The sequence below is a fragment of the Centrocercus urophasianus genome, unplaced genomic scaffold (genome assembly GCF_019232065.1).
Source record: "Centrocercus urophasianus isolate 14NV4802_14NV808 unplaced genomic scaffold, USGS_Curo_1.0 seq_18, whole genome shotgun sequence".
Taxonomy (NCBI): domain Eukaryota; kingdom Metazoa; phylum Chordata; class Aves; order Galliformes; family Phasianidae; genus Centrocercus; species Centrocercus urophasianus.
In genome coordinates, this window is record NW_024884733.1 from 25,013,726 (window position 1) to 25,032,378 (window position 18,653).

Genomic DNA, 18,653 nt, shown 5'->3' on the forward strand with positions numbered 1-18,653 from the left:
TAGATGTGGCACTGAGGGATTGGCTGTGTGGGCATGGGGGGGATGGGCTGCGGTTGGACTTGATGATCTCTGTGGCTTTTTCCAACCTTAATGATTCTGTGGTTCTATGCCTGAGCTGGAAACAAGTGTTTGGCCACAAGCGAAGATGCAGATCACAGAATCACAGAATCACCCGGGTTGGAAGGGACCTCAAGGATCATGTAGTTCCAACCCCCCTGCCTAGCAGGGCCACCAAACACACACATTCAGATCAGGTTGCCCAGGACCCCGTCCAACCTGGCCTTAAACACATCCAAGGACGGGGCATCCACAACCTGCCTGGGCAGCCCATTCCAGGGCCTAACCACTCTCCTTGTAAAGAACTTCCCCCTAACATCCAACCTAAATCTTCCCTCCTTCAACTTGGATCCATTTCCCCTAGTCCTGCTGTTGTCAGCCCTTTTGAAGAGTTTACTCCCCTCCTGGGTGTAGGTTCCCTTCAGGTATTGATAGGCTGCAATGAGGTCACCACGCAGCCTTCTCTTCTCCAGGCTGAACAAGCCCAACTCCCTCAGCCTGTCCTCATAGGGGAGGTGCTCCAGCCCCCTGATCATCTTAGTCGCCCCCAGATAAGCCTGATGCTGTAACATCCTGCCCTAAGAAGCTTTTGCCCCAACTGTCTCCTGCTCTGTTGGACTCTAGCCTTTTTTCCTGCATGGACATTGCAGAGCATTCATGTATTAGTACAGCAACACTTGAAAGGTGACATTATTTATAGCCTCTCATAGTACCTTCCTTGTGCCACTGACTTATGAATATACCTGTAAGCTCATGAGAATGTCTCTTTTTCAAATGTCAAAGTCTGTTTGGGCACAGAAGCCATCTCCCAAGCACCAACATTTTGCAAGCCAACCATCTTCCCCATTGCTGTCCAACAATAGCCCATGAGCTCCAGGTTTGGCTTGCATCCCACCATAGTTTGTCGAAAACACCAACACCAAGCTGGCCATAAAATAAAGAAACATTCGTTATGATTTTTTATAGCTCCCAACTACTGTAAACCATGGACGAATAGAGCTGCAAAGCTGGTCATTAAACTGTCTGCTCTTTCCTGTTTGAACAGGGCCTCTCCAGGGCTTTTGCTGCCTCCACCACCATCGGTCAACATCCAGGAAGGAAGACGTTTCTAAGGAAACCACGGAGGCTTTCCACCAAGGTGGTTGCATGAAAGCACTGAACTGGTGAGAGTGACAAAAAGCAGTTCATTGGATAATGTAGAAAAAGGTAAAAAGTTATTGCACACAGACTGTTTTTATAATGAGGCCATTCAGGCATAAAATCACTTTAAATAGGTAGTTTGTTTCCACATTGCAGAATTATTTTCGTCCTACTCTTTCAAGGGGCAGTTTATCTAGGCACAGTGGTGCATAAATAATAAATAGCCCTAGGGGCAAGGCATTTTTACTTTTTTTCCCCCTGCTTCGTATCCTGTTGCAGTTGGTCTCGGGCTGCAAAATGAATTTTGTTTTCTAAAATAATATTATTTACTTTGAGTGCAGTCCTCTGCAAGATGCCATGAATTCTCTTCTGCAATTGCAATGTCCCAAACCAGACAGGAGCTTTTCAGTCCAGTCTTTTTGCTAAATGGCTTTTCTGTGGGTTGCAGAGTGGCTTGCTGGGAGGACAGGTACAGTGCCATTAGCTCACAGACCTCCAAGAAAGCCATGTGTGCATCCAGTGTTTGGACCAGGTACTCATATGTGGTGCAAATGGTCTGGGGTAAACCCATGGAGACCTGAAACGTAAATTTGCCATAAAGGTTGCTGGTGTGAGGAGGAGGTAACAGCTGACATACTGAGAATATACTTACACTTACACTTAGAGATTCTCTGGACAAACAAGAAAGGTTCATTTCTTCTGTTTCCTGAGATATTGCACATCTCCTGCAGTAACTGCATCTGTTATTGCAGCCAACAGACCAGAAGGCCATGCCAAGATCTGCTTGGAGATCTGGAGTCTTATCCTGACTTCAGGGAGCTTCCAAGCTTTGATCCCATGGTAGTGTCAGAAGGTCTGGAGCAAACCTGCCATCAGGACCCGCCTGGAGGAGCCAATTCAGGATCTGAATCACCAGCCCAAATTGAGATTCCTTGTTTACTTTGGTCATAGATCCCAGCTTTGCTGGTATGCTTGACAGGAAAGTAAGGGGGCTGGGGACCTTTCCCTTTTCACCTCTTCCTTGGATTGCCTTCTGTACATCTGAAAGGATGGACGATTGTTGTGGAAGAGTCAAGAAGACTATATTTGGACATGGGAGACTTCAGGCTCAGTGTGGAGATCCCAGAACGATGAAACACACTGCAGGTGGGCTCTGGGAGAGGAGCAACAGGGATTTGCAATAGGGAAGGGATTAGGTTCAATGAGCTCTGGTGAACAGCTTCCACCTCCTGTGCTAGAGAGGTCCAGTCATTGTGTCACAAGTGTGGGCCCAAGGGAAATAAATAGAACACGTTAAGGAGGGATCAGCCTGAAAGGATCCAGACATGCAATAAAGTCCCAGGTTGCTGATGGGGGAGGGAATGAAATTCCTGCTCTCCTCAAAGCAGTGAGTGATTAGCTCTAAAAGCCATGTGCCAACGCTCCTCCGGCTGCCGTTGTTCAAGATAAAATAACAGGTCATCTGTTGGAGCAGAGGTCCTTCCAGACTGAGGTCTAATTTCTGTGCTCCGGGGGCTTAAGTGCTGGTTCAAAGGTCACCAAGCAGCACCAGTCACCGAGCAAGGACGAAGCTCATTTTCACTCAAAACAGAGCCTGCAGAGCAGGACTCTGCATGCAGTCAATCACACACAGCTTGGATCTGCACATTCTCAACGGAGAAGGAGATGTTTGCAGATCAGTAGTGCAGACGGATGGTGCCAGAGCAGATGCTAGTGCAGAGATAGGGCTTACCTTCCCTCACATAGCCAAAAAGCTTGAAGCACAGAACTGCTGAATAAATTGTAGGAGCTACAGATAAGCTTGTGGGGAACCTCCATGGATCTGCACACCAAAACTCCATGACTCCATCCAGGAACCACATTATTGCTACGCCAACTGTGCCTTCAGCTGAGTGGTGGATGATCTTCATCCCAACAAAAGGTGCTTGTGGGTAAGTGAGAGTTTCACTGTACTCTTCCCTCGCAAATAAATAAATAACTAAAAGCACTTTTTCCCCCCCAAAAAACAGAAACATTCATGTTTGAAAGGACCTTTCCTTTCAGTTCCATGAATCTGGTTTCTTATCACTGGAATAGCAGAAGTTAATAAGGTTGATAGTGTGAAACAGAGTGAAATGAGTAGCAGTAGAAGCACAACCCAGGTCCTGCTGGGTGCCTGGCACGCTGCTGGCCCTACCCCAATTGGGAGGGGGATCAACCTGGCCTGGCAGATAGTAATGGCAAGTGGTCACCATGGAGCCTGGAAAATGGATTTTCTTTTTTCCACAAATAGCATGAGAAAGGGTGCACCTACAATAAGCAATAAGCTTTTCATCTACTAGGTAAGGAGATAGGGAAAACCACCTATTCAACACAGAACTTGTTTTAGAAGGCCAGATACAATGCTACCAGAAACTTTGGAAAAGTAAACTAAAAAAGATGCGCAGGAACTCAAGGCCTTTTTTGGACTAAATGTCAATCCACATGTCAACTGGGTAGTGAACTTCCATCTGGTCCTCTTCACCTTTTGCTTTGCTTATGACAAACCAAATATTTGCAATTCCTGCTCGCCCTTGGAAAAGCCATTGCCCTTCCCCAGGAGCAATCCAGAAAACCTAAGAACAAGCTCCAAAAGGTCTGCAACACAAAAGCTCTCAGGGGCTGGTTGTGGTGCTCTGCAAAGCATTCAGGGCTTTTGTATATTTGTTCCTTTTAAGCACTGAGTGGCTTTTCTTTCTCCATGACAAAGTGATCTATTTCACAGCTTTCAGCCCAAAGTGTCAAGCACTCAAGCAGAAATTAGACCTTAACGATTGCTAATATATTTCAGCACCTAAGGAATCTATGCAAGAAGGGCAGGTAAAGGATGGAAACGGTCTGTAGTTAATTCCTGCCCTCCCCTTGCAAGGGTTTGTATCCCCTGCCTCCCAGTCTGTGTTTTTACTGAGTGGCAATTAATTAAAAAGATCAAGATAGAAGAAAGATGGAAACCTTATTACTGGTGTTATATTTCCATTCTAGTTTTGCCCAGGGAAAAATGTTTCCCAGGAGATTAGCTAATAGTTAAGCTATTAAAGGCCTTGAAACTGAAAAGGTTATTTGCAAGGTCAGGCAACTTGACTAAGCTCGTAGTTTCAAAATTATCCTGGGTTCCTTTACTAATTCATCGATCAAAATGACACGTTTTAAATTACAGATGAAAATGCAACAGATTTAAGTTCCCATCATGTAACCCCTGCATGAAAACTACACATTACAAGCTTCTAACCATAGTAATTTTAAAGCGAGAAGGGAACATTTGTTCTTATTATGAAGTGCTGATTTACTACAAATTCACAAGAAGCTGAACAAGCCTTCACACTGAAAACACACCGTCTCCCCAGCCACTCTCAGATGCAGTTAATGCAGTATTATTGTTCCATTAGCTTTAGTCATCTTTCTCATTCCTAGTTTAAAGGAAGGGATGAACTTCCATGAGGTGGGAAGCAAATACAGAGATGTACAGAGCGGCTTTTCTCATGGATTCACTTCAACACTCTTTGTGGGAAGCCAAGACATCTGCAGGACATACAGATAGACTTCTATACAATAAGAATGATAGAGCACTGGAACAGGTTGCACAGTGAGGTGGTGAAGTCTCCTTCTATGGAAATATTCAAGACCTGGCTAGACGCCTACCTGTGCAACCTGTTGTAGGGTACCTGCTTTAGCAGAGGGGTTGGACTCAATGTTCTCTTGAGGTCCCTTCCAACCCCTGTGATTCTGTGAGCTCCTGGGACCTGTCTGTCCTTCTAGGGTGGTCATAGGGGGTTTGGGGCCGGTTCTGTCGTTCAGCTGTGGCCCTGTTCTGATATTAAATATAATGCCAGGGCTGCCATCTGGGGATGATTCCAGACTGGGCGCTACAGGACTGGGCGCCTTTGAAATATTATGCTTTGGAAAGGCAATTTGAAGTCAGGTGCAAAGGGTAACTGTCTGTTTTTCTCAGGAAGAACACCTCGGGAGGGGTTGAATGAACCCACATTAATACATCCAGCCAGGAGTGGAACATCCAGAAGAAATCCATGTTATGTTTGATATGGGGCCATAAAATAGTCAGCGTGGAGGTTGTGACCGGGGCTTTTGCATCCCATGCACAATCCTAGAATCTCACAAGAGCCACATCACCCCAGAGCTGTGCTGTCATGGCAGAGGCAGTGGGGCTGGTTTTCTTTCCATCTGGCCGCTCTGCATCCTCCAGCAAAGGAGTCAGCACTTGCGGCCGCAGCTGTAGCAAAACCCATATGTTGAAGTTTGGATCATTTTCTTTCCCATCCCATGCATCTGGATTTGTGGCTTGTTCAGCTAATCGCCTTGCTGGCAGGGCTGCACATAGCTAAATAGCCATGGGGAGGCTCAGGGAGGAGCTCACCTGTCCTGCAGGGCACTTCTTATTCTTTCTCTTCAAAGGATGTGACTCATTGACGTAAATTTCGTAGACAACCAGTGAAAAATGCTACTGGATAATAACAACCTCCTTTCAAAGTCTCTGCCATCGTATGTCCCACTACTTCAAGAATTGTTCCTGTCAGGATAATGTGTTCATAAGTTATTTTTTTTTTTTCTTTTTTTTTTTTTTCAATGTGAATCAGTTACGAAATATTCAGGCAGAGGGACATATGGAAATCATATGAGGCTTTACTGTGCTACACTTGAATGTGATCCCTGGAGAGCCAGGACTCAATGCAGGGCTGCCCAGCACCACCAAGAGGGGATGCACGGGAGGAGGGGAACCCGGAACTCCTTAGTCTTTCATTTCTGGGGGATCACTGAGCTATCATGGCTGGCAGAGTGTTTGATGCTGGTCAGAAATCTCCCACTGAACTTTTTCCACAGAGGACGCAGGATTTGGTTACATGAACACCATCTGTTTTTTCGAAGCGTTTGTTTTTTCTATCAGAAACATAAAACCCCCACTGGAGAGCAGCCCAGGTCCTGGATCCATAGCCTGATGTGAGGCTTTGCAATGCCCTGAGCACAGTGTCACCCATCACAGTGATGTCTCCTGAGCTGGCACCTCTCTGCTGCCAGGAAACAAGACATGAATGATGATGTGAGCAGGAGATTTACCCCTTCACCATCCCTGGAGGTGTTCCAGAACCATGGGGATGTGGCACTGAGGGACGTGGACAGCGTGCATGGGTGGGTGGGTTGGGGTTGGACTGGGTGGCCTCACAGGTCTTTTTTACCATAATGATTCTGTGATTCTATGATACTATTGATCAGCTGTAGGAGCTGCCCATGGCTCTGATTGCTGTTTGCATGGTAACCCCACAGCAGCATACAAAGGATCATCACCCCAGCTCAGCTCATGTGCTTGCTGTTTTGCTTTTACCTTTGCTGTTCTGAAGGTGAACAACCTCTTGCACCCACACTGAATTCAAGGGGTAAGAAAATGTATCAGCCACACTGATAGAAAAACGGTCCAGGCCTACGTGGGCAGGAAAGTAATCTGCTTTGCAGAAGGGCCGAGGCAAATGCTGGAAGGAAGAAAGAGAACAAGAGGGAAGGACAGACATCTGCCATGCAGCTCTGCCGTGTAACAGAAGCAATGTGTATGTTCGGACCAGAGCACACACTTGTTTACTGGGGCAACGCTGCTGTCACATGTCACGCACCAAACAAAACTGTACATCAAAGCCACCGAGCACTTGCTAAGCAGCAAGTGTGACCATTCATCATATAGGGCTACATACATGTTATTCTGCAGTGGAATGCAGTGTGTTGTGCTACAACATAGTGGCAGACACCTCTAAACATGCTGAATGATGGAGTGCCTTTGTGCAGGGGGAGAACATCAGTTAGCTATTATACTGTGACCAGCATGCTGCTTAGGTTCTTATTCAAGTCTCTCTGCCAAAGCTGTGACATTAAAGCTTTCCTTGCAATCTTGTGGTGGGTAATTTTATTTTTATACTTTAACTTGATGCACTCTATCCTGATACTTTTCTTGATGTCACTTCTGTGGCTCAGCACTTGTGGAACTTGTGGAACTGTGAAGAAATGGCCGAGCAGATGCACGGGTTCTGGTTGGACATCATGCAGACAGCACATTGCAAGCTTTCTTTAGAGGACAGCACGTGGGTTATTATTAAACCAGAAAACATATGTGAATAATTGAGGAAAAGGATCCAGCGTTTAGCTCAGAAAGTCAGTTTGCTGAGGATAATGTATCTCTGCATTCTGACCTGTTGCTGACAACAAATATATTTCACTGTTACCTGGATAGCAGTGATGAGATATTTTTTTTCCTTGTCTAAATGAAAGCCAGTTGGGAGAAGCTGGCAACAGACAAATGATGCTCATTCCACCCCTGCTTTTACTTAATGGCTGATATCAAGATCCTCAGCATTCACTGGTGACATTACTATTAAAAACATATTTCTTATCTGGCTCTTTTCTTCCTACAAATCGATCATGGAAATAAATCTGTGCCAATGGAGCAGTGAGCATGCAACCGTGGGAAGGAGGAGGAGTGCAGCCTGCTATGTGGTGCACCTGCCTGCTGCTGCCAGGCATTACCTGCATCCAGGGACTGCAAACTCCATTCCCAGAGAGCCAAAATGCAATGGACTCCATGGAGATAGTGCAAAACCCTATGGATAGAGGAGGTTCTGTGAGCCTCTGTGTCTCCCACACATTCAGGAGGATGTGGAAGGTCTCTCAGGTTGTTGATCTCTGCTGGCACACTGGCAGCACCAGGATAGTGGGTGGCTGAGTCTTGAGGAGATGTGCAGTGTATCAGTGTATCCACATGTCGACACATCAATATGTGGCTGCAGGAAATTGCTGAGTGCAAAATAATCTCCATCAAGATCTGTGTGATTGTTGATCAGTACACGTAATATATGATAGATATACCATCCTATCCAGATCAGGTCTCCAGGATTTAAATATATATATGATGAATTAAAATTTTGTGTGAAATTCTAGCTGGTTGCTCTGGTGAATATTGGAAAACATGAAGCCTTTCATCCTCAGAAAGACTTTTATTGGGGCAGACGAGTAAGTGCTTCACAGCCTTTTCCGTTATGGAGAACTTTTAAACCACAAGTGTGGTTGAGAAGAAATGAAATTTCCTTTCCAGATTGGCTTAAGGTGCTAAAAAATGCTGTAATTGTTGTTAGTGCCGTACAGACAAGGTGGGACAGCACAGAGAATCAGATGAAATTTAATGATAAGTGATAATGTCAGCTCCGTTCATATTAACCAAAAATGAGTTTGAGGTTATGTTTCTTTTCCAGTTTATCTGAATTTCTCTGTTTTTATTTTATTTTATTATGTGTCCTTAGGGCATGGACAAAACTTTACCTGATTGTCTGGAGCCAGCACAGAAAGGCATAACTTTGGGCTTCTTAAGATCTACAGATAGGAACCTCCTGGCAGTGTGTGCAGAAACGATCAGGTAACCGTCAGGGGATGAGAGTATCTGGTGACCATTTCTGGCATTCAAAAGGGAAAAAAACCTAACCTTGTAACACCACCACCTGAGGACTAAATGGAAAAGAGCAAGGAAAGGGCCATAAGGGGAAGGAGGGTACTGAGTGCCTCTGTACTTCATCCTTTGCATAATTGTTTGAGTTGGAAGGGACCTTCAAAGGCCATCTGATCCAATTGCCCTGCAATGAACAGGGATGCTCAAAGCTTGATGAGGGTGCTCAGAGGAGCCGTAGACATGGCAGGATCCAATTGGTTTTCTCTTCACAAAGTCCTTAGGTAAGAATATGCTCAATCATTTAGCTGTGGAGGAAGATATGCTGTGTGCTTGATGAGGAGCCTATCACTCCTCCTGCGGAGTGGGCAAAGCCCACTGAGGGCTGTATTCATAGAGGTGTTCCTGGGACCAGCTCACTTCTCTGAATCACCGAGGTTGGAAAGTACTCCAAAATCATCCAGCCCAACAATAAACCCACCACCAGCATTCCCCCACTAAACCATATTCCTTAGCACAACATCCAAATGTTTCTTGAACACCTCCATGAGCAATTACTCAACCATTTCCCTGGGCAGCCCATTCCAGCACCTGCCCACGCTTTTGGATAAGAAATATTTCCTAATATCCAACCTGAACCTCTCCTGGCACAAGTAGAAGCCATTCCCTCTCATCCTATCAATAAGAAGGAATAAGCTCTGAGATATTCCAACCTGTGATATGTCATAAAATAACATGCTATGGCATCTCCTCTCACTGTTTTCCTTTCAGGCCCGCAAGGACAACACGGGACGAATCAATCATACAAGATGGATGAGGCCACTGGGTGATGCTTGGGTGAAAACCGCTTCCAGATTTCACACCAGCTTCACTTTTGTGCCCCGGCTGAAAACACAGCTTTATTGCATGACCATAAGTAACGCAGGAAGGCACTCACCACTCAGTTTTGTGCAGCTTTTGTTTGTGATAGTTTTAATTTACTGCTGAAGTGAATCCGAGACTGATAATTTTATGATTTTTTACCGAGAAAAGACATTAAGCTACTTACTTTGGCTGCACTTCCTACTCTGCAGAAATTATTTATCCAAGCGCAGCGGCAAAGTGGGTCAGGGGAGGAATAATAATAATAATAATAATAAAAAGAAACTGCCCACAAAAATCTTGAATCCCTTGCAGAAGTTGGATTAAGGCTCAAGATACTGGATGCAAACCGCTGCCACGTTCTCCATTTCAAAGGAAAGGTGTCAGCTCAGGCAGCGATGTAAAAGGCTGCAAAGTTTGGGCTGCAAAATCCCCTTCCCACCGTTTGCCATGCTGGTCACAAAGGAACAAAGAGCTGGATTTGGTTCTGCAAGCTGCTCTGCCTTTTCCTCAAGGGATATAAACCCCAAGGAGTGAGTTGCTTCATTGATTCTATGAAAAAGAGCAGAGAAAGCACTTGGGAAAATATGGGTAAGCAGCAGTGCTCATGGGGAGGAGGGGAGAACAGGGAAGAGAAAGCTTTTTTTCCTGTATTTTCTACCACCAACTGCTCAGTTTGGGTGAAATAGGAGAGTCACATCTTTTCCCAACTCTCTAAAGTGAGGCAACTTTGCTGAGGCCCCGGCTTGAACCGTACTGTGCCCAGATATCATCAGATCCTGCACAAGAAAAATAAAGAGCTCAAGTTGCAAGAGAAGAGCGATGGAGGAGTGAAACTTGAGAGGAGCATGCAGTTCGCTGACAGCTCCCTGCAGCTCAAACCAACCCATCAGGGCCGCAGTAAAGCCTTGGAGCAGCAGCATTGTGCTCCAGGAAAATCAACATGGTGCAGCTGGGAGGGGATTATGCTCATGCAGAACGATCTCTGCAGTGGCACCAGAGGAAGAGATCACACCATTTGCAAAAGCGATCTGTGCAGGTGAGAAGGGAAGCACAAGCCACACCAGCAGCTCAGCTAATCAAAAAGGATCTAGCATTAATAACCCAGAAGTGGAGGAAAAGAGATAAAACCTGGCAAGACTGTTGGCAGAAGGATGCTTTTCTCACCTCACCAGCAGGAATCCAACCCACAAAAACCAAATGCATTTCTTACATTAGACAATTAAAACCCATCTTAATCCTGGGAGACTTCAGGTGGCATAGCCTGCTGTTATTTAAAGCCCTGTGCCTTCCAGGGCTGATTAGCTATCCAAGCAGCAAGGCATCTCCACCTCCAGTAAAAGTAAAGGAAGAGAGAGCAGTGGGATGGAACCTCTAGACAAAGAAGGTACAACAGCCAGTGGGATCAAAGTAACTCCAAGTTGAACAAAGTCTGATCTTAGAGAGGCTAACTGGAACTTTATTCCCAGTTTCTATAAGGGCATCAGTAGTGGTTGTAGATCCAGGCATGGTATGGGTGAGATGGGGTGCAGGTGGGCTGGATGCAATCTGCTGGATCCCAGCCTTGTCAGGAAATTCAGTTCATTCTTCAGAGCGATGTTGTCAGTGACCTCCGTTGACTGTGTGGAGCATCACAGACAGCCCTGTGAGCGCAGCCCACCTCTCCACTCTGGGAAATAGCTCAGAACACCAAACTCACAAGCAGAAAAGTGCCTGAGCCAGCAGGAACAGGCCTTCAGCTGGGAAGGTGGGTAAATTTGGAGCAAGAAGACCAGTGTTTGCAAAATGAAATTCTGGAATGATTTCAGATTGCCTTGATTAAAGCCCGATTTGTTGCCTTGTGTCCATTTTAGGTTAGCTGTGAGGTTGCTTCTTTTCCATAGGTGTTTCCATGGCTACTTAATGAAGCTTTCGCTCTAGCTTCTCACTTGGAAAGTAGGAATTGGGACAAATTTGAAGAGCTTTTAAAGGGGTGAAAAAATAGCTGAGTCAATTTGGCCTCTCCTCTACTCATCCACCCTCCCTGACAAGACAGATGTGACGTTGGTCTCCACAAAGTGATTAAAGGTGAGACCTGTGGGCAAACTGGGAAGTACAGCCCTGCCTGTCCCATGCGATCATCCTTACTGAAATGTTTCAAATAAGCCTCAGCTTGCTTGCAGATGTCAGGATGGAGCAGAGAAGTTCATTTCCTCCTGCAAGTGAAAGGTCACCGAGGAGCAGCACTCGTGGCAATCTCCATGTGTACCCAGCAGACATGATGAGAGGGACGTTTGCCACACAGGCAGCGCCTGTTGCAGCTCTGGCTTGCACTGGTTGTACATACTCAACCTCAACCAACCTCTGTCTTCCTAAATGTTGGTAAGTTTCCCTCTGATATTCTGAAGAGCAGCTCTTCAAGATGGGTGACTTTCAAAGTGGCTGATTGTGCAGATGTGTCATGGCAGACAGGGTGGGAATGCGTGCAGCTGGAGGAGTGCTGGGGCTATATATTTTGCAGAGTTTGGAGTGTTTGTGAGCATGGCCTGAGTCAGCAGTCTGTGTTTTCTCCCAGGCAAGAAGAGATATTTCATGCAAACTTCGCCATCCTGTTCTCGTTTCCTGTGTATAAGAAATGACCTGAAAGCAGAGAAGGAGACAATGCAGAAAACTGTGATGCACGAGGGATACTAATAAGCCAGGAGCATTTAAAAACAAAGCTTTTCAGCAACTGAATTATTTAACAGCAGAAGAGTTGGAGAAAAGAAAGGGATTTCTGGCCTGAGCTGGCAGGGTCTGCACTGTCTATAGGGCTAACTTGGCACTCCTCCGTACAAGGCTTGTGGATTTACTCCTGCAATCTGTGCTGAAGACAGGAGATCAAGGGATTTTGAAGGCTACTGAGTGTTGTGTCTTTGCTTTCGACAAGGCTGTATGTTCAAGAAGGGATTATATCCACAGCACTGTGGGTGCCACCTGTCACTGCTACTTTTTCTAATATTAATCTTAGTACTCCTTCTCATAGCATCATTAAAGTTGGAAAAGACCTTCGGAATCTTTCAGTTCAACCATCAACCCACCCCACCATGCCTACTAACCGTGTCCCTAAGTGCCATATCAACCTTTCCATTCCATGCACAAATCCTTTAAAGGTCCAGTTTTAAGGAAATATGAATCCTATTTTTTGAAACAAAAGGATCACAAAAATCCTATTCACAACTTACAACAGTGTCATGCTTTCTGCTGCTAGGAGTTCCTCTTAGAAAATCAGCTCAGCTTTTGAGGGTCTGCCTATCTGATAGGGTGACATACAGCTTGAATGCAAGCCAGTCAAAACTCAACACCTCAGCAAAGTCAGTCCTCTGGGAAGCAGAAGCTGAGCAGCCCACGTGGGTGCTACTGGAGTCCTCCTCTGGAGAAGATGCAGAGCTGAGGTCTGGATCACACATGGCTGGGACAGTCCCAGCAGAGGCTTGCAGAGCTCTGTGTTGCACCGTTGCAGTTTAGTCTGATTTGCAGTAGTGGGGTCTGGTCTGGCCTCATCTATTGGCTCAGCTTCTCTCCATTAGTGAATCCTTTGGCGCTTATTACCCTTCTTCTTGTTTCAAGATCACCATGGATTGGGAACTCAGCCTCAAATGAATTGCTTTGTGTCTAGAATTTGTCACTGCTCCCAGATCATCAGCAGACAAAACGACTCAAAACATTCATCACCATTATTGTAATTATTACTGTGATTGCTGCTTATTCCCAGCAGAAATTTCTCACCAAATGATCCCTGATAAACCTTCAACAAATGATGCCTTATTTTAAAAACAAATAATTTCCAACAGGAATAGCAGGCAGTTGCAGCTCCTTTGGCTGCTGTGGGCTCCAAGCTATGATATGCAAGCTGTGCTCGTATGGGTACCAGCACTGGGCTCTGTACAGCCCAAGTGAAAACAGCAAAAGGTAACTGGAAAATAGATGTCAACAGTGCTTCTAATCATCGCAGGCCTCCTTAGACACATGTTTGTAATTGCTTTAAAATAATAATAATAAAAAAAGAAACGAAATAAAAACAGTTATGAATAATCTAATAAGCTCACCAACCACCTGTGAAACGTGGCTTCCCAGCTGCACAGTATCAAACACAGGAATAGAAAACAGAGCATTCTCCGGGGCAACGCACATCCACATCATCCCGAAGCTGCAGAAGAAAAATGCATTAATGCCATTTTTGGCTCACGGTGTGCATGCCACTCCGTGTAAGTGTGTTGGAGGAGTGGTTGGTCAGAGAATCTGCTTTAAAGTAAAAAGCTGGGGAGGGGAAGATGGAGGAGGAAGATGACATCGTTGACAAAACCCCGTGTAACAGTAATTTAAGGGGCTGCAATCTGGCAGGCAGAATTAAGAATAACGAAGCATGTTTGCCTAATATAAAGATATTCAGGAGTAAGTGCTCAAGCAATGTTAACATGCAGAGCTGCATGGGAGGCTTTATTCAGAAAGTAATTTGTTTTCCTGCTATGAAAGGAGGGTTATGTTTGCTGTGTTTTGTAGCCACCCAGCACGTGTCCTTGCAACGCTGTTTTTCATGGGAATGAGCTGTTTCATGGAGGGAAAAAGGTAACATCCTGACATGGAGGAAAAAAGAAAACTCTATTTGCAAGACTGTTCTGACATGTTTTTCTTCTACACAGAACCAGACATCAAGTACAGCTTCTTAGCCACGACACTAAGTGACCCACCCAAAGAACTCTTTTTCCACAAACAATATAACGTCGGGAGAAGGAGCCTGAGAGGAAAAGCAAACAGTCCTTAAAGCAACTACTTTATTTGGATAGTTCTGAACCACTGGCGTTGGGGGCAGATTTTAAGTCGGTGGGCGTGGGGAGAGGAAAGCTCATGGTTTTGATTTGAAGTAGCCACATCAAAACCCCTTTTTAGTGAATGGAATGGCAGTGTTTTGAAAAATACATCCTTCTTAAGGGGATGTTAGGGAAAACAGTCCCGTGGCCTGCTGAATGATAAAAGCCAACGTGTTGGCTGAGGAGGAAAAAAAAAAATTGCTTGGAAGTAAGACAGTTGGATCAGTGCAAGGGAGCCTTGCTCTGGTTGGAGCAGTACCTGTTTGGTGAAGGAAATCATTATGCACATGTGTTGCTGGTGGGCAGGGAAGTCCTAGCGAGTAGAACAGACGCCAAAATGTTGTTCTTTCTTTTCCACCACATGGACTGCTGACACGGAGTTGTGCACACTGTGTTGGCAAGACACTAAAAAGCAGTTGTTTTGCTCAGAAGAGATTTGGAGCCCCAGTTAAAGACCTGTCCATCCATCCTGTCTGGGTACAGCCTGCCAGCCAAGTCCCCGAGGCACTGCTGATGGATGAGCCACAGACCTGCATGCTGTCTGCTCTGTGTTGAACAATAACATGATTTGGAGCGATAAGGACACGGAAAATAGTTACTGGGCAATGAGGACATCTCTTACTGAGTCTTCTAACCTTTGGCTTCAGCTTTCACTTGTACTTTTGATCACCGCAGTGCGCGTTTTAGAGGGGAATGTTGTTCTGCTTCCCATGCTAACCAGATCACTGCATCTCTCCCAGATGGATGCTCCCTGGTCTAAAGGAAATATGTATATATTTCATCAAAGTCCAAGCATGGAGCAGGTGACCATGGTGTGGCAAGGGCAACCAAGGGCCACCACAGTAGCACCTTCTTCAGCAGGCCGTGAAGCTTCTGTCAAAGGCAGCCAAAGATCAGGACCTCCACAGAGGTTTTTGAAATCTGGAAATGTGTTTTCATTCTGGTGTGGAACAAGAACCAAAGTACCACAAAGGTTTCTGAGAATTGGAAATGTGTTTTCATTCTGGTGTGGAACAAGAACCAAAGTAGTCAAACGCTCCACCGAAATGGAAATAGTTTTCTTGTTATTTTTGCCATTGAAACATCTGTTTTCAGATTGAGATCAGGGTTCTCATTTAGATCTTTCTCTGCATATAAATTGACCCCAGAATCTCTGAAAACTTTCCCATGGAAATATTATTAATGGGACTATTTCACTGTGAGATGTTTTGGTTTGGATGAAGCAGCATTTTCCAACAATCTCATTAAGATATTTGAGTGGCTTCAGTCTCAAAAGCACAAAGTATTTTTTCTAGCATTTTCAGATCCTACTGTAAAAAAAAAACAACACCAAGTAGTACCAAAGTACTGCTTTGTCACCCATCAGATACATAAAATGAGAGCTGTATTATTGCCTGTTACAGCCTTTTATCAACGGATCTTTGTTCACAACAAAAATTCTTACAAAATGTTCTTACAAAAATGAGAAAAAAGAAAATATCACAGAATACCTCCAGACAAGGCTCTCAGTGCCATTCAGCAAGGATGCATTTTGGTCATTAATCACCCACATTTAGGCTAGCAGTTAGAAAAGCCCAGCTGTTCCAAGCCACAATGCTTTCCTTCATTACATTAGTATCTCCCTATTAACAACTTCAACACATGATCTCCAAGAAGGATCATAGTGCCTTATTCCCAAGGTGGCCATTGTGGCGTTGTTTAAGATTGAAAAGTTCATGTACTTAATGCCCCTAAAAAATCCCAGCTTTGTGCAAAGAGGTTTTGTACAGGCAATAGTTGATCTCACACCGGTGCTGCTGTTACCCGGCTGCTCCCAAGACACCTTGGGGTCTCCAACCTTCCCAGTGAGCAGTTATGGATACCCTCCCTGGAGATGGACTTTCGGACTGGAGTCAGGTATTGAGCAAGCTCTGAGCTTCAAATGAGTGGGAGCTGTCTGACACATGTAACTTGTGCTTCGTGCCAGGGCTGATTGAAGCACTGACTGAATGTCTCCTTATTTCTTCCCCTCCCAGCACTGCATAGTGCCAAGCTGCTGCATTTCCTCTGCTCATCTCTAATTCAGGCTCTTTTTTTCTGTTCTTTTTCCTTGCAAGCATCCATCGTCCAGTCTGGGATTTCACAGGCAATCTGGTGCCAGGAGCCATTTGGATGATGCCAACCTGCTGAACACACCCAGGTAAAAGCCCACTGCATGCTTTGCTGGGTCGAGCCCATGCACATCCTCCCATTCAGGACCACACTCTCTTGTCCTTACCCTAGGGATGGCACTGCATGTTGGGATCTGTTCATGGCTGCCCCCTCTTTTGGCATCACCTCTGCCCATCAATGCCTTCCAGGGACATATTCACACTTCTCAAAGCCACAGCTTTGGAGTGGGTTTAAAATTTTCCCCGGGCACATTCCTAGCGCCTCTGGTTTCCAAACTGTCAGGAATTTGCCACACAAACATGCTCCTCCCCTTGATTTGTTTCTTCCAAGTAATTAGATCGGGGATTGTTTGTTACCTGTCATACCTTGGTTTAAGCCATTTGGGAACAAAGTGGGAGAAGAAAAAAAAAAAATGAGAGGCTCACAGTGGATTAAGACTGCTGATTGTAGTAACAAGAGAAGGTATTTTAATGACAGGTTTAAGACTTGCTAAGTAACTGCTGTGAGGATTATGAATATATTTTGTAACAGGGTAAGATTAGCAGATAATTCCTTAGGAAAAAAAAAGAGAGAGAGAGAGAGAGATTGTGAACTTTTTGAATCTTTTTCAAAAGAAAAATAAACTACAAAAACACAAAAAGCCTTAAAAAATTCTACACGTGGAAAATTTTCCTTTGAAACATTGGCACCATTAAGTATTTCTGGGTCAGTATCTTCGGCGGGATTATGCTGATGTACCTTAACGTGAGTAAAGAAATGCTGATTTATAGCACATTTAATTTGAGCGTTTCTTAAAGGAACTAACGTGCTTCTTGCCAAGGAGCAGCCTGGCATCCTCAGCTGCAGGGAGCAGTCCTCAAGGAGCAAGCTGACTTTCTTAGAAAATGAGCTCTTGCTCCGGAACAATGCCGTCATTGATACCTAAATGTCATATGGAAATTTCGAGGACACTTGGGGCCTTTCTCTTTCCTGACTCCATGAGACCTGATCTTAACCCTCGCCAAACAGGATGTCTGACCAACCATTAGCTTTGGATTTGACCCTTTCTTTCTATTCATCGTGAGGAAGGGAAGCGATGCACAGAAAGCTGTGTTTTCATTAATTATCAGCAGTAGGAATTCACTGCCTGAAACATCTTCTTCTTGGCTGTATGTACATGTTTCTATGTTCATGAGATCTGTGTGGGCAGATCTCTGCTGACAAAGGATGTTTTTCCAAGCAGTGCTGGAGCTCTGCAAAACCAGCTGAAGACTTGGCTGCTTGAAACTGATGAGGGGTAGTGTTGCTCAGACCTCTACCAACTATGATGCAAACCCATAGAATCATTAAGGTTGAAAAAACCAGTAAGATCATCTAGTCCAATCATCAGCCCATGTCTGTGGCTGCTCTAGAACTTGTCACTCAATGTGACACCCACCCTTTTGCTTGAACATCTCCATGGATGGTGACTCCATCAGCTCCCTGGGAAGCATGTTCCAATCCCCTCAACCTATGGTGAAGCATTATGTCTATTCTCTGGCTAGCAGAATTTGGGTCTGATTTCCTTTCCTTTTTATTAAATGCCATTTATTCAGGTCTGAAGAGCACCGTTAGTAGATTTAGAAATGAGTCAGAAGTGTTTCCAGGAGAATGTTATAGGCTCATGGATTTGCTCTGAAGCTGAGCATCACCATAGCTCTTTTCCAACTGCAAAATCTTGAGTCATTGGATGCAACAAAACTCAGAGCTCATAGTTTCTGAAGTACTATTATTACCATCTCTCATATACGGACCTTCAATGACTTACCTCAGTATCTCTTCACATAAAATGAGCAGAACAAAAAGCATTCCATGGAAATAAAGAGAGGAACTAATAGGGTGTTTTCAGTAGGAAGCATCTCACTAATGTTTGTGCAATGCTGAGTCCTTCTCAGCAGAGAGACTTGAAAACAACAGCCAAACATCAAACTACGGGATAAATCCGAATGGCCAAAGGCTTCACTCATGGACATGTTTTTCCCCCTTTCTGACCAGTACAAGACACACCTCACATCTCAGAAGCAGAGGCAAAACTCAAGCTAAGTTGCTACTGTGACATTAAATTATGTTTTAGGTCCACAGAAGGGCTTTCTGAGATTAGAGAGGGAAATGAAAGCCGACAGTGATTTAAATGAAGGAAGGAAACA

General features: G+C 44.8%; 1 protein-coding gene and 1 long non-coding RNA gene across 2 annotated transcripts in view; one reads left to right on the forward strand and one right to left on the reverse strand.

The window, feature by feature from the left end:
- Positions 1–2,802: 2,802 nt before the first annotated feature.
- LOC122160564 lies at positions 2,803–10,041 on the forward strand. Its single transcript, XR_006168874.1, has 3 exons — positions 2,803–3,128; positions 8,508–8,620; positions 9,419–10,041. It is a non-coding gene; the product is annotated as an uncharacterized LOC122160564 (long non-coding RNA).
- A 955-nt stretch (positions 10,042–10,996) lies between these two features.
- The window catches only part of LOC122160563, a 50,350-nt gene continuing 42,693 nt past the window's right edge, over positions 10,997–18,653 (reverse strand). Inside the window, exons 6-7 of the mRNA XM_042819212.1 lie at positions 13,576–13,676; positions 10,997–12,127 (exon numbers count right to left, since the gene is read on the reverse strand). Coding sequence (XP_042675146.1) covers positions 13,614–13,676 — 63 coding nt within the window. The 3' untranslated portion in view covers positions 10,997–12,127; positions 13,576–13,613. The remainder of the gene's footprint in view (positions 12,128–13,575; positions 13,677–18,653) is intronic.